The 19302-nt window shown below is 40.7% G+C and overlaps 1 protein-coding gene and 1 pseudogene across 2 annotated transcripts; both read left to right on the plus strand.

Annotated features, from left to right (window-relative positions):
- Positions 1-401: 401 nt before the first annotated feature.
- LOC139752186 (17-beta-hydroxysteroid dehydrogenase 13-like) lies at positions 402-16727 on the plus strand. Of its 2 annotated transcripts, none has more exons than XM_071668151.1 (9): positions 402-638; positions 2488-2830; positions 6803-6927; positions 7614-7724; positions 10397-10558; positions 12656-12738; positions 14073-14189; positions 15272-15377; positions 15802-16727. In XM_071668151.1, exons 2-8 carry the CDS (start codon positions 2590-2592, stop codon positions 15363-15365), a joined length of 933 nt encoding a protein of 310 aa, XP_071524252.1. In that variant the 5' UTR covers positions 402-638; positions 2488-2589; the 3' UTR covers positions 15366-15377; positions 15802-16727. The 2 variants fall into 2 exon arrangements, with proteins under 2 accessions (XP_071524252.1, XP_071524251.1); XM_071668150.1 differs by having other exon boundaries at positions 632-772.
- Positions 4392-5775, plus strand: LOC139752185 (aconitate hydratase, mitochondrial pseudogene; annotated as a pseudogene).
- Positions 16728-19302: the final 2575 nt, after the last annotated feature.

Genomic DNA, 19302 nt, shown 5'->3' on the forward strand with positions numbered 1-19302 from the left:
TGTCTAGTGTCAGTGTAACTCCCTACTCAACCTAGCTCACCTGAACAATTGTAAGTTATGAACTGATGGTCATACCCGAGCGTCGGCCAGACTTAAAAACACGTGTTGCTTGCAATGTTGTGTCCATCAAAGCTGGGAGGAGGATATTTTTGTGTTGATAGTAGTATAAAATAATTTTTAAATCTAGAATACATTCAGTACTAGATACTAAGGTTTGATGACTTGTGCGTTATGACATCTAGTATGAATAATGATAAAGAGGAAGTTAGGAGTAAGGGCATAAATTGGACAGAAACGGCATAAAAAAGAGAGGGAATGAGAGATCATGCATTGCCAGTGTCAAAGCAACTCATTGATCTAAATATATCACTCCCCACCCCTCAACCCTGAGTTGCTGGGGAGGGCGTCACCACCCCCGGGCCTCCCGCAGGGGTAGGGGAGGGTAAGACCACACTACCCCTCCCAGACTTTGTACCCATGGTAGGCAAGGGTTGTATGACTGGCATCATCCTGTCTCTACCAGCCCCTCTCCCGAGGGATTAGGGAATTGTGGCACCATTGACATCTACCAGCCCTCTCTCCCCACGTGTATGGAGAAGAGATACACCATACTACCCCGACCAGCCCTCTCCACAAGGGTAAGGAAAGATGGCACTTTTCATCCCCAAACCATAGTGATAATCGAGGGTGGCCTGCCAGTGTCGAGTCAGTCGAAGGTGTGGCGCTAAGCAGGCAGGACGTGCAAACCCACGCGTCGGTCAGGTCTACTCAGGTGATATACGTTATCTTTTAAAAATCAATGATAATTGTAGTGCCCTTGGAGATGCAGAATCCACATAATGATTGTGCACCATCAACCACTTGCATCTCTAGTTATCATAGCAACATAGTGTATCACTTGCCGAATTTCCCGCTTCCTTTGATATACAGATTATTGAAATTGTGTTGTGTCCCTTTGGTTTTCTGTGGCCGTCTCAGTGTTTACCTGGAAGGTCCATAAATCTGCGTAGAACTTGCACAGCGATCCTTGATGAGCTGCATGTTTCAGCTCCAATAAAGCATCAGCTGGCACAGATGTCAGCAGCAGAAAACAAATCAATTTACTTATTCGATAACATTTGTTCGAAGCTGTACATGACAAAAAAGTTGAGCGGTTGCCGTGGGCCGTCGTCCGGTGCTTGCCTCAGGCATGGATGAGGGAGGCGTGACCTTGGACCCATGTTTTCATAAAGATAAGTGATTTTCGCTGTCAAAAATCAATTAAAGATGAATTCTTTGGGCAATGTTGTCAACTGAAAATGTTATTCCTTTAGAAGCGAAATGACTGTGCCATCATTTAGTTTACTTCTCCTAAAGCAATTTTTGAATTATAATTTTAGAATCCGTTTTTGGGTTTTCATGTCCTCTGTATGCACACAACTAATATGTAAGCATGATTATTTTCAATTTGTTTGTAACGGCTGAATGTAGTACATGTGGTAGATAGTGTTTTAGTGAATTATAAGAGTTATGGCTGCTTGTATGTTGGGTGCCACACGGGTATCTCGCCTTTAGTGCAGTGAAGCCACTCACAGGCACTGTCCTCACGGAACTTGATACCAACACACTTTTTAATGCGTCATCATGACTTAATACTGAAGTCAAGTCACTACAATCTGTAGAGAAGTGAGGGGTTTACGATGTCTTTATTTCCCAGGACATGGCCAGTGTTTAGTAAGACGGCGCAGCCTCGATAATTTTACATATTCCATCACGGTTTAAATAGACTGTGGTTTTCTTGTCTTTCTCTTGTCCCAGAAAATATATCAGATTTATCAGCTTTCTGATGTACCAGCAGCAGAGTTCAGTTACAGAACCTCAGCTGGTTGTGCACAACTGGTTAATATCAATTTTTAGCCATTATAGAATAATTTTACTTTGTATTTCAAATGCATTTTATAATTCTTATTGTTATTTTTTACCTTAAGTGTGTCGTGAAGATCACAGAATTAAGTATACATAGTTATACTTTATGTGATGACCTGGGTGAACCAGAATTGCATTTGTCAAATAAACTCACTCGATCAATCAAATTTTTCCCCTAGCTTTTTTACGTGATAGGCAACTACCTTACAATTAACACGATTTTCTTCAGTGACTATTGATACACAGCCATCACTCCGTCTGTGGAGGGCATTCCCAAACTAGTCTTTTTTTTAATTGAGGGATGATGAACATTAGCAGTGCGGCTACAAGGCTCTCTGAAAATTTCATGTTCATAACAGAGAAGTATAGCTCTGTATCAGATTATGAATTATATTCAATCGAAATAATTCTCTCCTAACGTTGCATTGTTCCCTGAAGTTTAGTGCTGTAAAGTCGATTGATCCAGACACTGAAACCAACCAGCTTTCTCACGGTGGTCACGTACTTTCCCCCCCAAGTACAACACTCCATAGATAAGTTAATCTACACTGAACGCCAATGACCTATGACATTCCTCTTCAGATACCGGAGAAGTGCATTCGTCTGCACAGCAGCATCAGGGCAGGCCTGAAGCACTGTAAAAGAACTGAAAAACTCACTGGACCCGTAAATTGGTAATCAATCATGGTTGACGGTAAGGAAATAGCCATTCTGATCGCGCGGGTGGTGGCCTCTCTGGTGTACATGGTATACTGCCTGCTGGAGACGCTTGTGAAGACCTTGCTACCACGCAAATACCGCAGGAAGGACATAAGGGGCAACGTTGTTCTCGTTACGGGGGGCGCCTCGGGTATTGGCCGCCTGATGTGCATCAAACTGGCCGCCAGGGGCGCCATTGTCGTGACGTGGGATGTGGACGAGAAAGGTCAGTCAAGCAACATTATACGTTCATGTATACAACATAAACGCGCATGGAATAAATGAACACACTCACGTGCTCTACACAGTACAATGTTGATGAATGTTACATTATAGTATTACAGAGAATTGCTTTCCAGCTTTTATGAGCAGCGTACCATGTTCCGCTTTGCACCAAAACCTTTCATCTTAACACTCTGAATATGAATATACTTAAAGTCTATAACGTCAGTTAAAGTGGGGAAATCTGTAGAATATACTTATTTTATCATATTTACTCATTCCTCTGATTGACGATTGCAACCTCCAAGAACAAGATCACTGCTGGAGACTACTTAAATAGACTATTATGTTATGGAAAAGCTTGTTGTCGTCGGGCGGGACGAAGGGGTCCTGGCAGGAGCAGGAGCAAAAGAAAAGACGCGTCTGTAACTATGTTGGTGTTGTCTTTTGTGACTGGCCAGCATGGGGGTTTCAAGACAAGGCTGCCTCAGGAGGTTGGGCGAGGCGAGCACAAGTGATGTTCTTTGTTCCTTGGCGTCAGTGTTGCCAACCAGTGAGTGATCCCTTCTCGCCCGCATATCACTTGTATTACATCCTTAACATTTATCTTTAGTGCCTAACAAGATAAAGAAAAAGAACTCAAGTTATCAATCAATTATTCTATTGACACAGGATTACAGGAAGACAAAGTTCGAAGCCCACGACAAAAAGTCTGTATTGAAGAGACGAACAATATATACCCAAGACCGTTGGTCTGTTATACAGGAACACTGTTTACTGATATGCTGTACATGACGGTATGACTAGGGTTTAGATGAGGATTTGTGAAATATTCTAATTACAACATGTCTGACAGGAAGAACAGAAATAGCTAATCCTACTTATTAGTGATCATGTAATATCCAACCTAACTAGTAATATGTGCAATTGATATCACGGGGCGAGGAAACATCATCTAAGTGGGAAACTGCAAAGTACAATTATGGTTAACCTTGGGCGAGGAGACATCCTCTAACTTGGAAAACATTGAGATTCTATCATGCACTGGAAAGTATAAGTTTGATAATTTTACACTTTTTGTACACTGCACGAAACTGATATTGATAATTGTCCCACTCTTCCAATCCATAAACGCTCCCGCCTGTTGCACAGGGGTCCCGGGTTCGATCCTGGCTCTTGGAGGTTTGTATGTTCTATGAAGGTGCTCGTTCATTTACACTTTGTTCGTATATATATATATATATATATATATATATATATATATATATATATATATATATATATATATATATATATTATATATATATATATATATATATATATATATATATATATATATATATATATATATATATATATATATATATATATATATATATAATCCCTGGGGATAGGGGAGAAAGAATACTTCCCACGTATTCCCTGCGTGTCGTAGAAGGCGACTAAAAGGGGAAGGAGCGGGGGGCTGGAAATCCTCCCCTCTCGTTTTTTTTTTTAATTTTCCAAAAGAAAGAACAGAGAAGGGGGCCAGGTGAGGATATTCCCTCAGAGGCCCAGTCTTCTGTTCTTAACGCTACCTTGCTAACGCGGGAAATGGCGAATAGTTTGAAAGAAAGAATATATATATATAATTCCTCCTATGAAGACATGGGTCGTTGTGCATCTATTGTCAAACAAGCTATGAGCCATGGCCTTAAGGCTAAGACTCTTTTCCACATTACGCCAGGATCAGAACAGATCCGTGCTACCATTGAACGTGATGGAATTGCAGAGACCCTCCGTTCCTTTGGTGGAACTGTGTTAGCAAATGCATGTGGCCCATGCATTGGTCAATGGGATCGTCAAGATGTCAAGAAGGGCGAGAAGGATACTATCGTTACGTCTTATAACCGCAACTTTACTGGCCGTAATGATGCTAACCCTGCCACTCATGCTTTTGTCACCTCACCAGAACTGGTCACAGCCATGTCTCTTGCTGGAAGGCTTGACTTTGACCCACGAAGTGACACATTGGTGGGAGCTGATGGCAAGGAGTTTAAGCTGAAGGATCCTTATGCTGAGGAACTACCACCACGTGGCTTTGACCCTGGTGAAGATACCTATCAGTCACCTGCAGATGATAGCTCACATGTGAGTGTTGACGTGAGCCCAGAATCTCAACGCTTACAGCTTCTATCACCTTTTGATAAATGGAATGGCAAGGATTTAGAAGATATGACCATTCTTATAAAGGTTAAGGGGAAGTGCACAACAGACCACATTTCTGCTGCTGGCCCTTGGCTCAAGTTCCGTGGCCACCTAGATAATATCTCTAATAATATGTTCCTCACAGCTGTCAATGCAGAGAATGGTGAAATGAACCAAATAGAAAACAAAGCAACAGGAGAATGGGGTCCTGTACCAGCCACTGCACGTGCTTATAAGGCCAGTGGCATCAAATGGTGTGTCATTGGTGATGATAACTATGGTGAGGGAAGCTCTCGGGAACATGCTGCTCTTGAGCCTCGTCACCTAGGTGGTCGTGCAATTATTGTAAAATCATTTGCTCGCATTCATGAAACTAACCTGAAGAAGCAGGGTTTGCTGCCACTCACATTTGCTGACCCAGCAGACTATGACAAGATTGGATCTAATGACAAAATTACGCTTCTAAACTTAGCTGGACTTTCACCTGGCAAGCCTGTTGAGTGTCGCATCAAACATCCTGATGGTTCTACTGAAACAATTTTCCTAAATCACTCTTACAACGAGCAGCAAATAACCTGGTTTAAGGCTGGTTCAGCCCTGAATCGTATGAAGGAGGTAGCTGCTGGCCAGTAGAATAAGGTACAAAATTATATTGTTCTGTACATAAATCTAAATGTTATGAAATTCATTGATTAGGAGATAATGTTGAATTGTAGTTTTTTGTAGGATATGTAGATAGTGTGTAGTACATAATTCTTGAAATATCATTATCCCTGGGGATAGGGGAGAAAGAATACTTCCCACGTATTCCCTGCGTGTCGTAGAAGGCGACTAAAAGGGGAGGGAGCGGGGGGCTGGAAATCCTCCCCTCTCGTTTTTTTTTTTGATTTTCCAAAAGAAGGAACAGAGAACGAGGCCAGGTGAGGATATTCCCTCAGAGGCCCAGTCCTCTGTTCTTAACGCTACCTTGCTAACGCGGGAAATGGCGAATAGTATGAAAGAAAGAAGAAATATTTATATATATATATATATATATATATATATATATATATATATATATATATATTTTTTTTTTTTTTTTTTTTTTTTTTTCCAAAAGAAGGAACAGAGGGGGCCAGGTGAGGATATTCCAAAAAAGGCCCAGTCCTCTGTTCTTAACGCTACCTCGCTAACGCGGGAAATGGCAAATAGTTTAAAAGAAAAAAAGATATATATATATATATATATATATATATATATTTTTTTTTTTTTCATACATATTCGCCTTATCCCGCGTCAGCGAGGTAGCGTTAAGAACAGAAGAGTGAGCCTTAGAGGGTAAATCCCCACTTGGCCCACCTCTCAGTTCCTTCTTTTGGAAAATTATAAGATATATATGGATGGGGTTGTAAGGGAGGTAAATGCAAGAGTCCTGGAAAGAGGGGCAAGTATGAAGTCTGTTGGGGATGAGAGAGCTTGGGAAGTGAGTCAGTTGTTGTTCGCTGATGATACAGCGCTGGTGGCTGATTCATGTGAGAAACTGCAGAAGCTGGTGACTGAGTTTGGTAAAGTGTGTGGAAGAAGAAAGTTGAGAGTAAATGTGAATAAGAGCAAGGTTATTAGGTACAGTAGGGGTGAGGGTCAAGTCAATTGGGAGGTGAGTTTGAATGGAGAAAAACTGGAGGAAGTGAAGTGTTTTAGATATCTGGGAGTGGATCCGCTGCCAGATCCACTCCCAGATATCTAAAACTCCTTCGTGAGGTGCATGATGCAGTAGCCATGGCTATACTGTGTAATATGTCATCGGCAGGTAACATCGAAACGGCTCGACAGGTGGTGGCTGCCGGCGGTCAGTGCCGGGCCTACTGCGTTGACCTGTGTGACAGACGCGCCATCTACACCGCTGCTACTAAGGTCAAGCAAGAGGTCGGCAAGGTCAGTATGTTAACCTCACATCCTTTGTGTAACCCCGAAAGGCACGGCCGTATTACTCTTGGGTAAAGATAGCATGGCCTTTGACCTGACCTTTGAGTGAGGGCAGAGGTCAGGTCATCATACTCAAGGGTAATATTATCATCATCCTGAAAGATCATATTGTGGAGCTCACGGGGCTGGCTGGCATTGCCAAAATTGTCACAGTGAAAGGCATTTCATTCCAAATGGATTTTATTCCGTAAACTTGGATGAATGGCGCGATCGAGACATTCTTTCGTAAACGGAAATTACGGCACATGCGCGCGTCATAATCTAGCGCACTTCTCTCTTGGAAGCTGAAGATAGACGGCAGAATTCAAGAGGAATTTTCGATAGGTTTTTCTACGGATGCTCACAGACCACTGCTTTGCTTCACTGTGGAACTGTCCCGAGCGTATCACATGACGCGTGACAAAATTGGAGTAGGTTTTAGGTTAGGTTAGGTTAGACCATCCCCCGCTAGCATTGAAAACTCTGAGGCATCCCGTGGACCACATAGAGCCGGTATGCTAGAGCAAACTTATCGTCTGGTCACTAGAGAGTATTTCGATCCCGCCATTCGAACTTTTTTATGGAACAAAACTGACATTTGTGTAGCCGACCGTCCCTGGTGCGGCGCTTTACTGACCCAGACCGACCCTCCGCAGGTGGACGTCCTCATCAACAACGCCGGCATCGTCACTGGGAAGAAGTTCCTCGACTCATCTGATGAAAATATCATCAGGACATTTGAGGTTAACACCCTAAGCCATTTCTGGGTGAGTACCAGCGCTTGTAAGTCACTACCAGCACTTATTAAGCCCCTTTCGGCACATGTAGATCAGCTCCAGCACTTGTAGCTTAGTACCAGCACTTGTAGTTTAGTACCAGCATTTGTAGATCAGTACTTGCACGTAATGGTCAGTACCAGCATTTGTGCATCAGTACTAACATTTATTAGGTCAGTACCAGCACTTGTAGGTCTATACCGACGCAATGTATATCATAGAAAGTGGGTTGTGTCTACTGTATATAGATATGCTGAAGAACTTCACACACTATGACCAACCCACATGTACGGTTACCAATTATTTATCAATTTCCTTAGTGTGATAATAATTACCTGCTGCTGGGGTGATACATTTTTGGTAAAATATGTTTGTCTTGAGTGGAAAGGTTGTTCCGGCAGTCGGGGAGGTATGAAGAAAAAAAATGGCGGGGTGAATTGTTATACCACTGAATATAGTCATTCCATCGCTCTCCACACTCAGCAGGAACGAACAGACTAGAGGCCCCGGAGGGTCCAAACCTGTTAGTTGTGTATTAGTTTAGTACAGATAGAGGGTTCTACACTCTTGAAACCCCATTTCTTAAGCTTTCTCAATCACACAGTTTAGTAGATTTGTATATGATGTCTGCATTCCCATTTTCATTATTTAGCTTATTCCATTCACCTACAGACATGATACTCCGTAAGTTCTATGCACCTTTATCAACTTGTTTCTTGCTTTGTTTCTTATTTTGATCCCTGGTTGCCCCGTATTTGCATATTTCAAAGATATGTTTGCTGTCGACGTCAACTGGTCTGGTTACTTGAAGGTTGTGCCATAGTTTTCCCTTATTCATTTCCATGATAGGTACATTTATGGTCTCCAACCTCTAACCGTAACTCAACTGTTTTTCAGGAACCATTTTTGTTTAACTGTTGTGGACCTATTTATTAACAGTAACCAAATCAGAGAAGCATTTTTCAACTGGTGTCATATAAGCACTGAGAATAGCTTTATGAACATTTCCTTGTCACTAAACTTAAAAGCAGTATTGATGTTCCCTTGCAACAGTTTGTCTCTTTAGTTCTCTTGAAACATTCATATGAAAGATTTGGAAGTGTCGCTTATTCCCTTTCACACACACATTCCCGTCGCTTGTGTCCTATTGGTGTGTCCCATTTTCATTGCTCTGCAATTGCGTGCAAGGAACTAGAGTGAATTGGAATGATGTGTTATACCGAGGTTGACGTGCTGTTGATGGAGTGAACCAGGGCATGTAAACCGTCTGGGGTAAACCATGGAAAGTTTTGTAGGGCCTGGATGTGGAAAGGGAGCTGTGGTTTCGGTGCAGTATACATGACAGCTAGAGACTGAGTGTGAACGAATGTGGCCTTTGTTGCCTAGCTTGCACGCGCGCTGGGGGAGGGGGATGCTATTTCATATGTGGCCGGGTGGCGAGGAAATGGATGAAGGCAGCAAGGATGAACATGTACATATGTATATGTTTGTGTATGTATATGTATTTATACGTTGAAATGTATAGGTATGTATATGTGCGTGCGTGGGCGTTTATGTGTATACATGTGTATGTGGGTGGGTTGGTCCATTCTTTCGTGTTTCCTTGCGCCACCTCGCTAACGCGGGAGACAGTGACAAAGTATGATAAATTAATAATATATATATATATATATATATATATATATATATATATATATATATATATATATATATATACGGCATTAATGGGATGGCCATGATCAGGGCCTCAGCTGACCTCATATGGTGTCTCGGCTAACATGCGAGGAAGAAGACTTGTAAGAAGTATATTGAATGAAAAATAGAATATTTTCCAATACAGCAGTTAAATATTTTGACAGTTGTTATCAATCTCTTGCTGCTCCTCACCTTCTCATACTATGATGATATTTTTGTTTTGCTGTATTTGTGACAGTAATCCAAGATATAAGGGGAAACAACACTATATGACTTTTATAGCCTTCCTCACCTCTCTCACAACATGATTTTCAACCAACCTGACCTTGGTTTATGAGAGATGCACCAATTTTTGTGAATGTTGGTGAATTGAGTGGTAAATATGGTGATAAAGACTGGATGTGGAGATGGTCCACAACACTGATAAGGCAACCTTTGTTTGTGCGATAAGATAAATTGTGCCTTTGTACCATCATGATCTTAGGGTCATCTTAATCAGGGCTGGGCATCATTATCTACTTACGCTCAATGCTTTGATCATGAATTAAAATGGTCAGTCATCTTCCTCTAGGGTTGTCATCATACTGAAGAGGCTTAAGTCATTGTACTCAAGCACATAAGAAGTCATACTCAAGGGATTGATGAATCACAGTATCATCACAAGATACACATATACTTATGATCCTTAGTTCTGTAGCTTAGATATACCAAATGCTGTGTAGTGGATTAGATATACCTAATGCTGTGTAGTGAAGGAGGTACTACATACCCAGCCTGACTACCTCACCATGACTTGATCTGCTTTATGCTTCCTTTTGGTTCATGACCCTCCTGTAGTGGATACCCAGATTGTTGCCTTAAACAGTAAATAAGAATGCATATTACCTGTAAAACATGTGTGTAGGACATGCATGTACATCTCTCCAAATTTGATAATATTGATTATCTTGGGATATTTTACATGGCAGACAACCAAGGCATTCCTGGCAGACATGATGGCACGGAATGAGGGCCACATCGTCACTATTGCTTCCGCTGCTGGCAAGACGCCCTGCAACAGCCTTGTTGATTACTGCTCCTCTAAGTACGCTGCTGTTGGCTTCAACGAGGCCCTCCAATTGGAGCTCAAGGTTCTTATATATATATATATATATATATATATATATATATATATATATATATATATATATATATATATATATGTATATAGTTTTGAAAACTTTTTTTGTCAGTAAAGTACCCTGAAGTATATTATGTGCATATTTTTTCTTTGCTAATTTTCTGGAATAAACATTTTTTTTTTCCCTAGGCCCTCCTTGACTGACATCAGGCAACTAGAACGTACTCCACTCTCCTGGTTACAGCCCCCAACCTGGCTCGTTTTCCATTCATATATGCAACATTTATTGGTCTCAGATCGTACCTTCCCTTGTAGCATAATGTCTGTCCAATTCTTTCCCGAAATTCTTTGACTATTTAGCTTATTGCCTTGAGGCATTGCACTCTTCATAAACATTTATTGAAACCCAATATCTTTATCTATTTATAGTTACCTCAGGACCAGTTTTTGAGAAAAAGAGATTTCTTGTTATACAGGACCTTTCTTCAGGCTCCTGCAGCCCAAGGCTGCACTACTTCTAGTAGCAGGGGGATGTAAACTCCATTAGAGTGAGAAGTTCTTTGATGAGACTGTACCCTCATTGATACAGCCACACCAAATGTGACTTTTCACTCATGGTGTAACCTCAAGCAGGTGGAGTACAGTAACACTTTAAAATGATATATGTAGGGGATTTCAATGTGCACCACAAAGATGACTATGATGGAGATAAGGCCTTTTGTTTTTCCACCATAATGATCAAGAACAAGTTATCAGACACAAGTTCATGACTGTCACAATCTCTCTTTCAGTACATTGAACCTCCTTCTGCACCCTTCACCAGAACAATGCATTTTCTGCCCCTTAGGGCACTCTGACCATAATTTTGTTTGTCATATCAAATTAGGCACACCCACCCTCTGTCTTCTCCTCAGAACATCAGTTATTACTGGGAGAGGTCAGTGGTCATTCCAGTGCAGCTTCTTTGCTGACATTTTGTTGGACAGGTATTGCTTTGTTGGTTGGACTAGCCCATTTTGAGCTGAATGCATAGCTGGCGTTATTTTGATTAAATTGAAATCTTACATCAATTATTCTATCCCCATTCATGGTATGACTACTCCTTTCGTGATGACTTTTGCATTAAGGACAGAGTATACCAGTCCATGAAACTTCCCTTTTCCTGTGTTCTATTTTCCTCTAATGCAAATTTGGATGGCTTTGCCTCTAGTCCTCTACCCCATCTCCTCACACTGAACCTATGCCATATCCTATATTTTCCTTACACAGGGTTTATTGATTACTCTCCCAGCTTCAGGTGGACGAAGCATGAGGCTCAAATGTTATTTGTCTTCAAATCCATAAGGAGTTAGTTCCAAACATTGCTCGCTTGTCTAAAAACATAAACTTTACCTTTCTCTTGAAGATATGTCTTAGTGCAGTCCACCCATGAGAATGGAAAGCTCACTCAATCAACATCACAAAGTCTGCTTTCCAAACACTGAGGGTGTTATACAGGTGCTGTAATTCATCTTGTGAGCAGCTGTTCCATATTTACAAGAGTCTCATTTCCCCTAGTATGGAGAATTGCTTATATATCTGGGATAATTTTTCTTCCTCTTCTCCATTAACAAGAAAAGAATCAGAAATGATTCGTCTAATTGATTCTCCTGACATCACCTCTCTTCACCCTTTCTATTCTGTACACCATGCTGTTGCTGTCCTCTCTTTGTTTTAAGGCTATTATTTTGGCCAATGTTTCCATGAGCTGTCTGCATCTCCTTCCCAGTGGCTTGGACCTGAGACTCAAGTCTGGTTGCTGCTTCTCACCGTTTCTCTGTGGAAACCGGTTTCTCAAGGACTGACTCTAATGATACATCCTTTTTCCCTGGAACAGCTTAGCTTTGCATTCCTCTTCCTCGTTTCTTTTTTCCCTTTTCCTATAATCTTTCTTTCTTTATGAATAATGTCTACAAACATATGTGGAGCCGAAAGTAATTTCTACATTCTTTTCTTTCACTTTATTCCTTTCACCTGAGATAGCCTCTGGTTGGGGCATGTCATGTCAGGGCCATGTTCGCCCCTATATATAATGAAAAAAAGTGCTGATAATAGGTATTTCTTGCAGGTTGAAGGTAAAACTGGCATCCAGATGACATTAGTGTGCCCAGTTCTCATGGGAACAACAATGTTCCAAGGAGCACACTCTCGGTAAGCCTCTCAGTACACATCAGTTGAGCCTCATAATACACAGCAAGTGAGCCTTACAATACACAGCAGGTGAGCCTCACAGTACACAGTAGGTGAGCCTCATAATGCACAGCAGGGGAGTTTCACAATGCACACCATGTGATCCTTACGGTACACAATAGTTGAGCCTCATAATACACAGCAGGTGAGCCTCACAGTACACAGCAGATGAACCTCACAGTACACAGCAGGTGAGCTTTACAATACACAGTAGGTGATCTTCACAGTCACAGCTGGTAAACCTCACATTTTCCTCAAATTAATATAATTGGAGCATTATTTTTTTTATCATTATACTTAGTCGCTGGTAATTCCACATATAAATTGTGGCAATTATTGCTATATATGGACTTTGTTCTGATTTATGAGAACAGAAGGCAAGCCAACACTAGACTTAACCCCTTAGCACAATGGCACAATCCTTGAGCGTGGCTGTATATTAAATTACACCTAACTGTTGTACCGTTGTGCTCAGGGAAACAACAGGAATATAACAGAGCACTCCACCATATGGTTATGAGTAGACCCATTATTTTTCTGAGACTTATTAGTTAATAAATATTTGCCAGGTTGACAATGTGAGTTGGTGCCACAGGGGGAGCTCCAGGACTTTGTATGGCAGTATAATCATGAAGGTATCTTTATGTTTGTAGAACTGGTAACAGAAATGGATTTTAGCTGGATCATGACAGCTGAACAGGTGTCGTTACTGTCAAACATCAGATAACAGGTTAGGTCTTTTTTTATTCACTTCTGTTCACTGCAAATGTTATCGTGGTCAGTAAGGGCTTGTGTGCAGCTGCCTAAGTTGGAGGTGTTTGTGTGCAGTAATGATGAGAATGGATGACAACATGAGAGAACAGGAAAGACTGTTCCCCAGTAGTTTATGAAGGAGGAAATTGGTAGTAGAGTGTACATAAGGAAGTAGTGTTAATGGGCCTAGTCTGTGGCTTCCAGTCTTTACCTGTTGTACTGTATTGTACTTACTGCATGTGTTTTTGTTCATACAATACTGTATCACATGAAAACATTTGGGAATGAAAATGAAAATGCATCAGTGACTAATATCAGGTCTTTATCAGGAGGGTTTGAGAAGAATATGCTATGAACTAAATTCAAAATAGGAGTCTACAAAGTTGCCAGCAGTGCCTCTGGTTCTTGTAATACACAACACACATGGCAGGTTTTTCAAAATAGCATTTCTGTTATCTCTACTTAATACAAAAGATGTCTACTTCTCCTTGACTTTTATAAGAAATACATTAAGTATTGTGTGTGTACTTATATCCATCCAGGTACTTTCCAGTCCTGCAGCCTGACTGGGTGGCGGGTGAGGTAGTGGATGGTATGTTGATGAATAGTAGTGTTCTTATCCTCCCTTGTTACATGAGGCTACTGTTTGTGCTTAAAGAGTAAGTACCAGACAGTTAAATGTTTTTGTTTCCTTCTTGAAAATGCTGTACCAATGAGAGTGCCTGATCATGTAGAAGAGAGGCCTCCTCCAAACACTTTCTCAGACACTTACATTACTACTTTCCCCACTGTCCTACACATGGCCTTCTGTGGCAACACCTACATGACTACTCTCTTTCATACATACCTTTAGCCCCGAGACCTTTACTCTTTCACTCCTTATTTGGATATGCTCCTGATCATTCTTCACATATCCAGTCTTTGCACAGCTCCATACAACATTAAAAGAGATTCCTTCAGTAACTTACCTGATCCAGTGACCTCTCCTTTACTGGCTTATCTGACCCAGAGTCCCATTCTTTACTGGCTTACCTGATCCAGAGTCCTTCTTTACTGGCACACCTAACACAAGAGCCCAATCCTTTACTGACACACCAGACCCAAAGACCCATCTTTTACTGGCATACCTGACTCAGAGTCCCATTCTTTACTGTCACACCCAACCTGAATACCCATCCTTCTCTGGCACACCTGATCCAGAGTCCCATCCTTTACTGGCATACCAAACCCAGATTCATATCCTTTACTGGCATGCCTGTCCCAGAGTCAGGACACCTAGGACACCAATGAGGGAATGGATGAAGGCAGCATGTATGAATATGTACATGTGTATATATGTGTATGTCTGTGTATGTATATGTATGTATATGTTGAAATGTATTGGTATGTATATGTGTGGGTGTTTGTGTATATGCATGTGTTTCTGGGTGGGTTGGGCCATTCTTTCGTCTGTTTCCTTGTGTTACCTCACTAACACAGGATGAAAGAGAAGTATAGAGTCAAGGATTCTGTGGACAAGTTACTGTCATAATTGAATATAAAGTATGCTTCACTGACAAGTTACTGTCATAATTGAATATAAAGTATGCTTCACCTTGTGTAATAAATTTAACAAATATATATTACTATGATTAAAGTATATATTCATTAATAGCTCTCAATAATTGGATTAAATGAATTATTATAATTTCTAATGCTGAGCATTTTATTAATGAATTCTAAATACTTTCTTTATAAACAGATTACTTCCTGACAAGTTTCAGTTTCATCTGAGTAATGTATTTGCCATCACTTCTTTGATGGACAATTTTACAGGCAAGAAGATTGAGTCTTAGTTAGTACTACAGGTTGGTAATGTTTTGGTTCCTGTAGCTAGTACAGGATGGATACAATCCTTCCTCATACCTGTAATACAATAATCCAAATGGTTTTTCAATAGATATATCATTCCCATATTCTTCCTCACCAGACACACCTTCCCTATTTTTTTATCACATGTATTAGTGAATTATTCTAAAGTTGGGTTTTCATGGTCAAAATCAAGCCTGGAAATATGAAAAATGTAATACAGTATGACTTTTTTCATTGTATGAATAATTTCTTTATAATATTCCAAACCATCATGACATTACACTTCATGGTGAACCAGGGAACTTCTTTCTTATGTGTAACCTGAGACAGCAGCTGATGCTTCATTACTGTTTTGTTTTGCATCTTTTCCAGCAAATTTAAACCATTTTGCTTCAAACTTATTTTTGTATTGCCTTGCAGAAAATTCATCACCCCCTCAAACCTCTCAGAAGACCATGTATTTGGTAGACAAGGAACACCTTTCCAAGATTCAACCAAGACCCACTTGTACCTTGATTTATTATTCCCGGGATGAACTGAGGTGGAGAAATGGCTGCTGTAGAATCCTGACAAGTGCAGTGACAATTACCTTTCATAGATACCATGAGATAGCCAGGAAAAAGTGTCACAGAGGAGATGCAAATTGAAGCATGGAAAGTAGTCAGAAAGGAGATGCAAATTGAAGCATGAAAAGTAAAGATAAATTTGCTGTAAATACTTTGTACAGTGTAAGGTCCACAATGTAGAGACAATGAAGTTACCATTAAAGTTGAAATACAGTGTCACATATGTTCACAAGTAATGTAATTCATGGAAAATTTCTTATCAATTAGTAAGCTATCTTGTTTAGTAATGTTACTGTATAAAACCTACCTATACACATCAGTTCCGCTGCCCATCAAAGACTCTAGAGGGGAGGACAAGACAATGTTAATGTCATAGGACTATGTTGAATATTGTTCACTCTTCAGAGAAATGAGATGTTGCTTTTGAACCAACTCAGTCCATATGATTGAAGAAAACAACAGATAAAAGTTATGACTTTCAACCAAAGTAAATATTATTGTGTTTACTTTTGTTAAGTTCTGGCAGTACATTGAGTATAAGAAGCATATTATATGAACCATGTATACTAATCACTCAAGTGTAATGAGATCATTAACTATGTTCTGTGGTCATACCTGCATTGGTGTGTGTACAGTTACCTGGTTACCCATGGTCCACCCCCTCTGGCACCACTGCATTATCAGGCATCTTTCAGTAACACAGAATTCATTTGTTCAGGGAAGAAAAGATTGTAACATTTGTTGGACTTATGTGAATAATATCACATAATACCTTAAGAAGTTATTTCTAATTCTTGCGACTAAAAGGGGAGGGAGTGGGGGGCTGAAAATCCTCCCCTCTCATTTTTGATTTTCCAAAAGTGGGGCCAAGTGAGGATTTCCCTCAAAGGCTCAGTCTTCTGTTCTTAACACTACTTTGCTAAAGCGGGAATGGCAAAAAGTATGAAAAAAAATTATTATTATTATTATCATTATTATTATTAGTTGCTACTACTAGCTGTCACTAAAAGTACTCACAAGTTATACTCATTGTTTTATCTGTTTTCTCTTAGATGATACCTGTACCATGTAGTGGATTTTCATTATATATGAAGATATATCCACTTCCAGGCCCCACAGACCTTACTTACCATGGTTTACCCCAGACGCTTCACATACCCTGGTTCAGTCCATTGACAGCACATCGACCCTGGTATACCACATCATTCCAATTCACTATATTCCTTTGCACGCCTCTCAGCCTCCTCTTTGTTCAGGCCCTGATCACTCAAAATTGTTTTCACTCCATCCTTGTACAAAGGCAAAGGGGATAAAAGTGAGTGTTCAGACTACAGAGGCATAAGTTAGTTGAGTATTCCTGGGAAATTATATGGGAGGGTAGTGATTGAGAGGATGAAGGCATATACAGAGCATCAGATTGGGGAAGAGCAGTGTGGTTACAGGAGTGGTAAAGGATGTGTGGATCAGGTGTTTGCTTTGAAGAATGTATGTGAGAAATAGAAAAACAGATGGATTTGTATGTAGCATTTATGGAATTGGAGAAGGCATATAATAGGGTCGACAGAGATGCTTTGTGGAAGGTCTTAAAAGTATATGGTGTAGGAGGTAAGTTACTAGAAGCAGTAAAAAGTTTTTACCAAGAATGTAAGGCATGTGCACTAGTAAGAAGAGAGGACAGTGACTGGTTTTCAGTGAATGTTGGCCTGTGGCAGGTTTATGGGATGTCCCCATGGTTGTTTAATTTTTTTATGGATGGGGTGGTTAGGGAGGTAAATGCAAGAGTTTTTGAGAGGGGCAAGTATGCAATCTGTTGGGGATGAGAGGGCCTGGGAAGTGATTCAGTTGTTGTTCGCCAATGATACAGCTCTAGTGGCTATTTCAGGTGATAAACTGCAGAAGTTGGTGACTGAGTTTGGAAAAGTGTGTGAAAGGAGAAAGTTGAGAGTAAATGTGAATAAGAGCAAGGTTATTAGGTTCAGTAGGGTAGAGCGACAAGCTAATTGGGATGTAAGTTTGAATGGAGTAAAATTGGAGGAAGTGAAGTGTTTTAGATATCTGGGAGTGGACTTAGCAGCAAAATGGAACCATGGAAGCAGAAGTGATTCACAGGGTGGGGGAAGGGGCAAAGGTTCTGGGAGTGATGAAGAATGTATGGAAGGAATGTTATCTCAGAGAGCAAAAATGGGTATGTTTGAAGGAACAGTAGTTCCAACAATGTTATATGCTTACGAGGCATATAACAGAGGAAGGTGGATGTGTTGAAAATGAAATGTTTGAGGACAATATGTGAGTGAAGTGGTTTGATCATTTAAGTAATTAAAAGGTATGAGTGATGTGTGGAAATGAAAAGAGTGTGGTTGAGACAGCAGAAGAGGGTTTGTTGAAATGGTTCGGGCATGTGGAGAGAATGAGTGAGGAAAGATTGACGAAGAGGATATACGTGTCAGAGGTAGGGGAAACAAGAAGTGGGAGACCAAATTGGAGGTGGAAGGATGGAGTGAAAAGGATTTTGAGTGATCAGGGACCTAAACATACAGAAGGGTGAGAGGCATACAAGGAACAGAATGAATTGGAATGATGTGGTATACCAGGGTCGACGTGCTGTCAATGGCCTGAAAAAATGGCATGTGAAATGTTTGGGATAAACCATGGAAAGTTCTGTGGGGCCTGGATGTGGACAGGGAGCTGTGGTTTCGGTGCATTACACATGACAGCTAGAGACTGTGTGGCCTCTTTTTGTTTGTTTTCCTGGCGCTACCTCGCTGAAGTGGGGCAGGGTGGCGCCAGGAATGGATGAGGGCAAGCACGAATATGCACATGTGTATATATGTACATGTATAGGCGTTTATGTATATATATGTGTATATGAATGGCACTACTTCGCTGACGTGGAAAACAGCGATCAAGTATTATTATGATATATATATATATATATATATATATATATATATATATATATATATATATACCATGGAAAGTTCTGTGGGGCCTGGATGTCGAAAGGGAGCTGTGATTTCGGGCATTATTGCATGACAGCTAGAGACTGAGTGTGAACGAATGGGGCCTTAGTTGTCCTTTCCTAGCGCTGCCTCGCACACATGAGGGGGGGAGGGGGATGTTATTCCATGTGTGGCGAGGTGGCGATGGGAATGAATAAAGGCAGACAGTGTGAATTGTGTGCATGTGTATATATGTATGTGTCTGTGTGTGTTTATATATATGTGTACATCGAGATGTAGGGTATGTATATTTGCGTGTGTGGATGTGTATGTACATACATGTGTATGGGGGTGGGTTGGGCCATTTCTTTCGTCTGTTTCCTTGCACTACCTCGCAAACGTGGGAGACAGTGACA

The sequence above is a fragment of the Panulirus ornatus genome, chromosome 12 (genome assembly GCF_036320965.1).
Source record: "Panulirus ornatus isolate Po-2019 chromosome 12, ASM3632096v1, whole genome shotgun sequence".
Classification (NCBI taxonomy): domain Eukaryota; kingdom Metazoa; phylum Arthropoda; class Malacostraca; order Decapoda; family Palinuridae; genus Panulirus; species Panulirus ornatus.

Excerpts from the sequence above, each read along its gene's own strand:
- LOC139752186 (XM_071668151.1), top strand. The coding sequence starts at position 2,590 with ATGGTTGACGGTAAGGAAATAGCCATTCTGATCGCGCGGGTGGTGGCC. Across the intron at positions 2,831-6,802 it reads GTGGGATGTGGACGAGAAAG|GTAACATCGAAACGGCTCGA; the intron begins GTCAGTCAAGCA and ends TGTCATCGGCAG. Across the intron at positions 6,928-7,613 it reads TCAAGCAAGAGGTCGGCAAG|GTGGACGTCCTCATCAACAA; the intron begins GTCAGTATGTTA and ends GACCCTCCGCAG.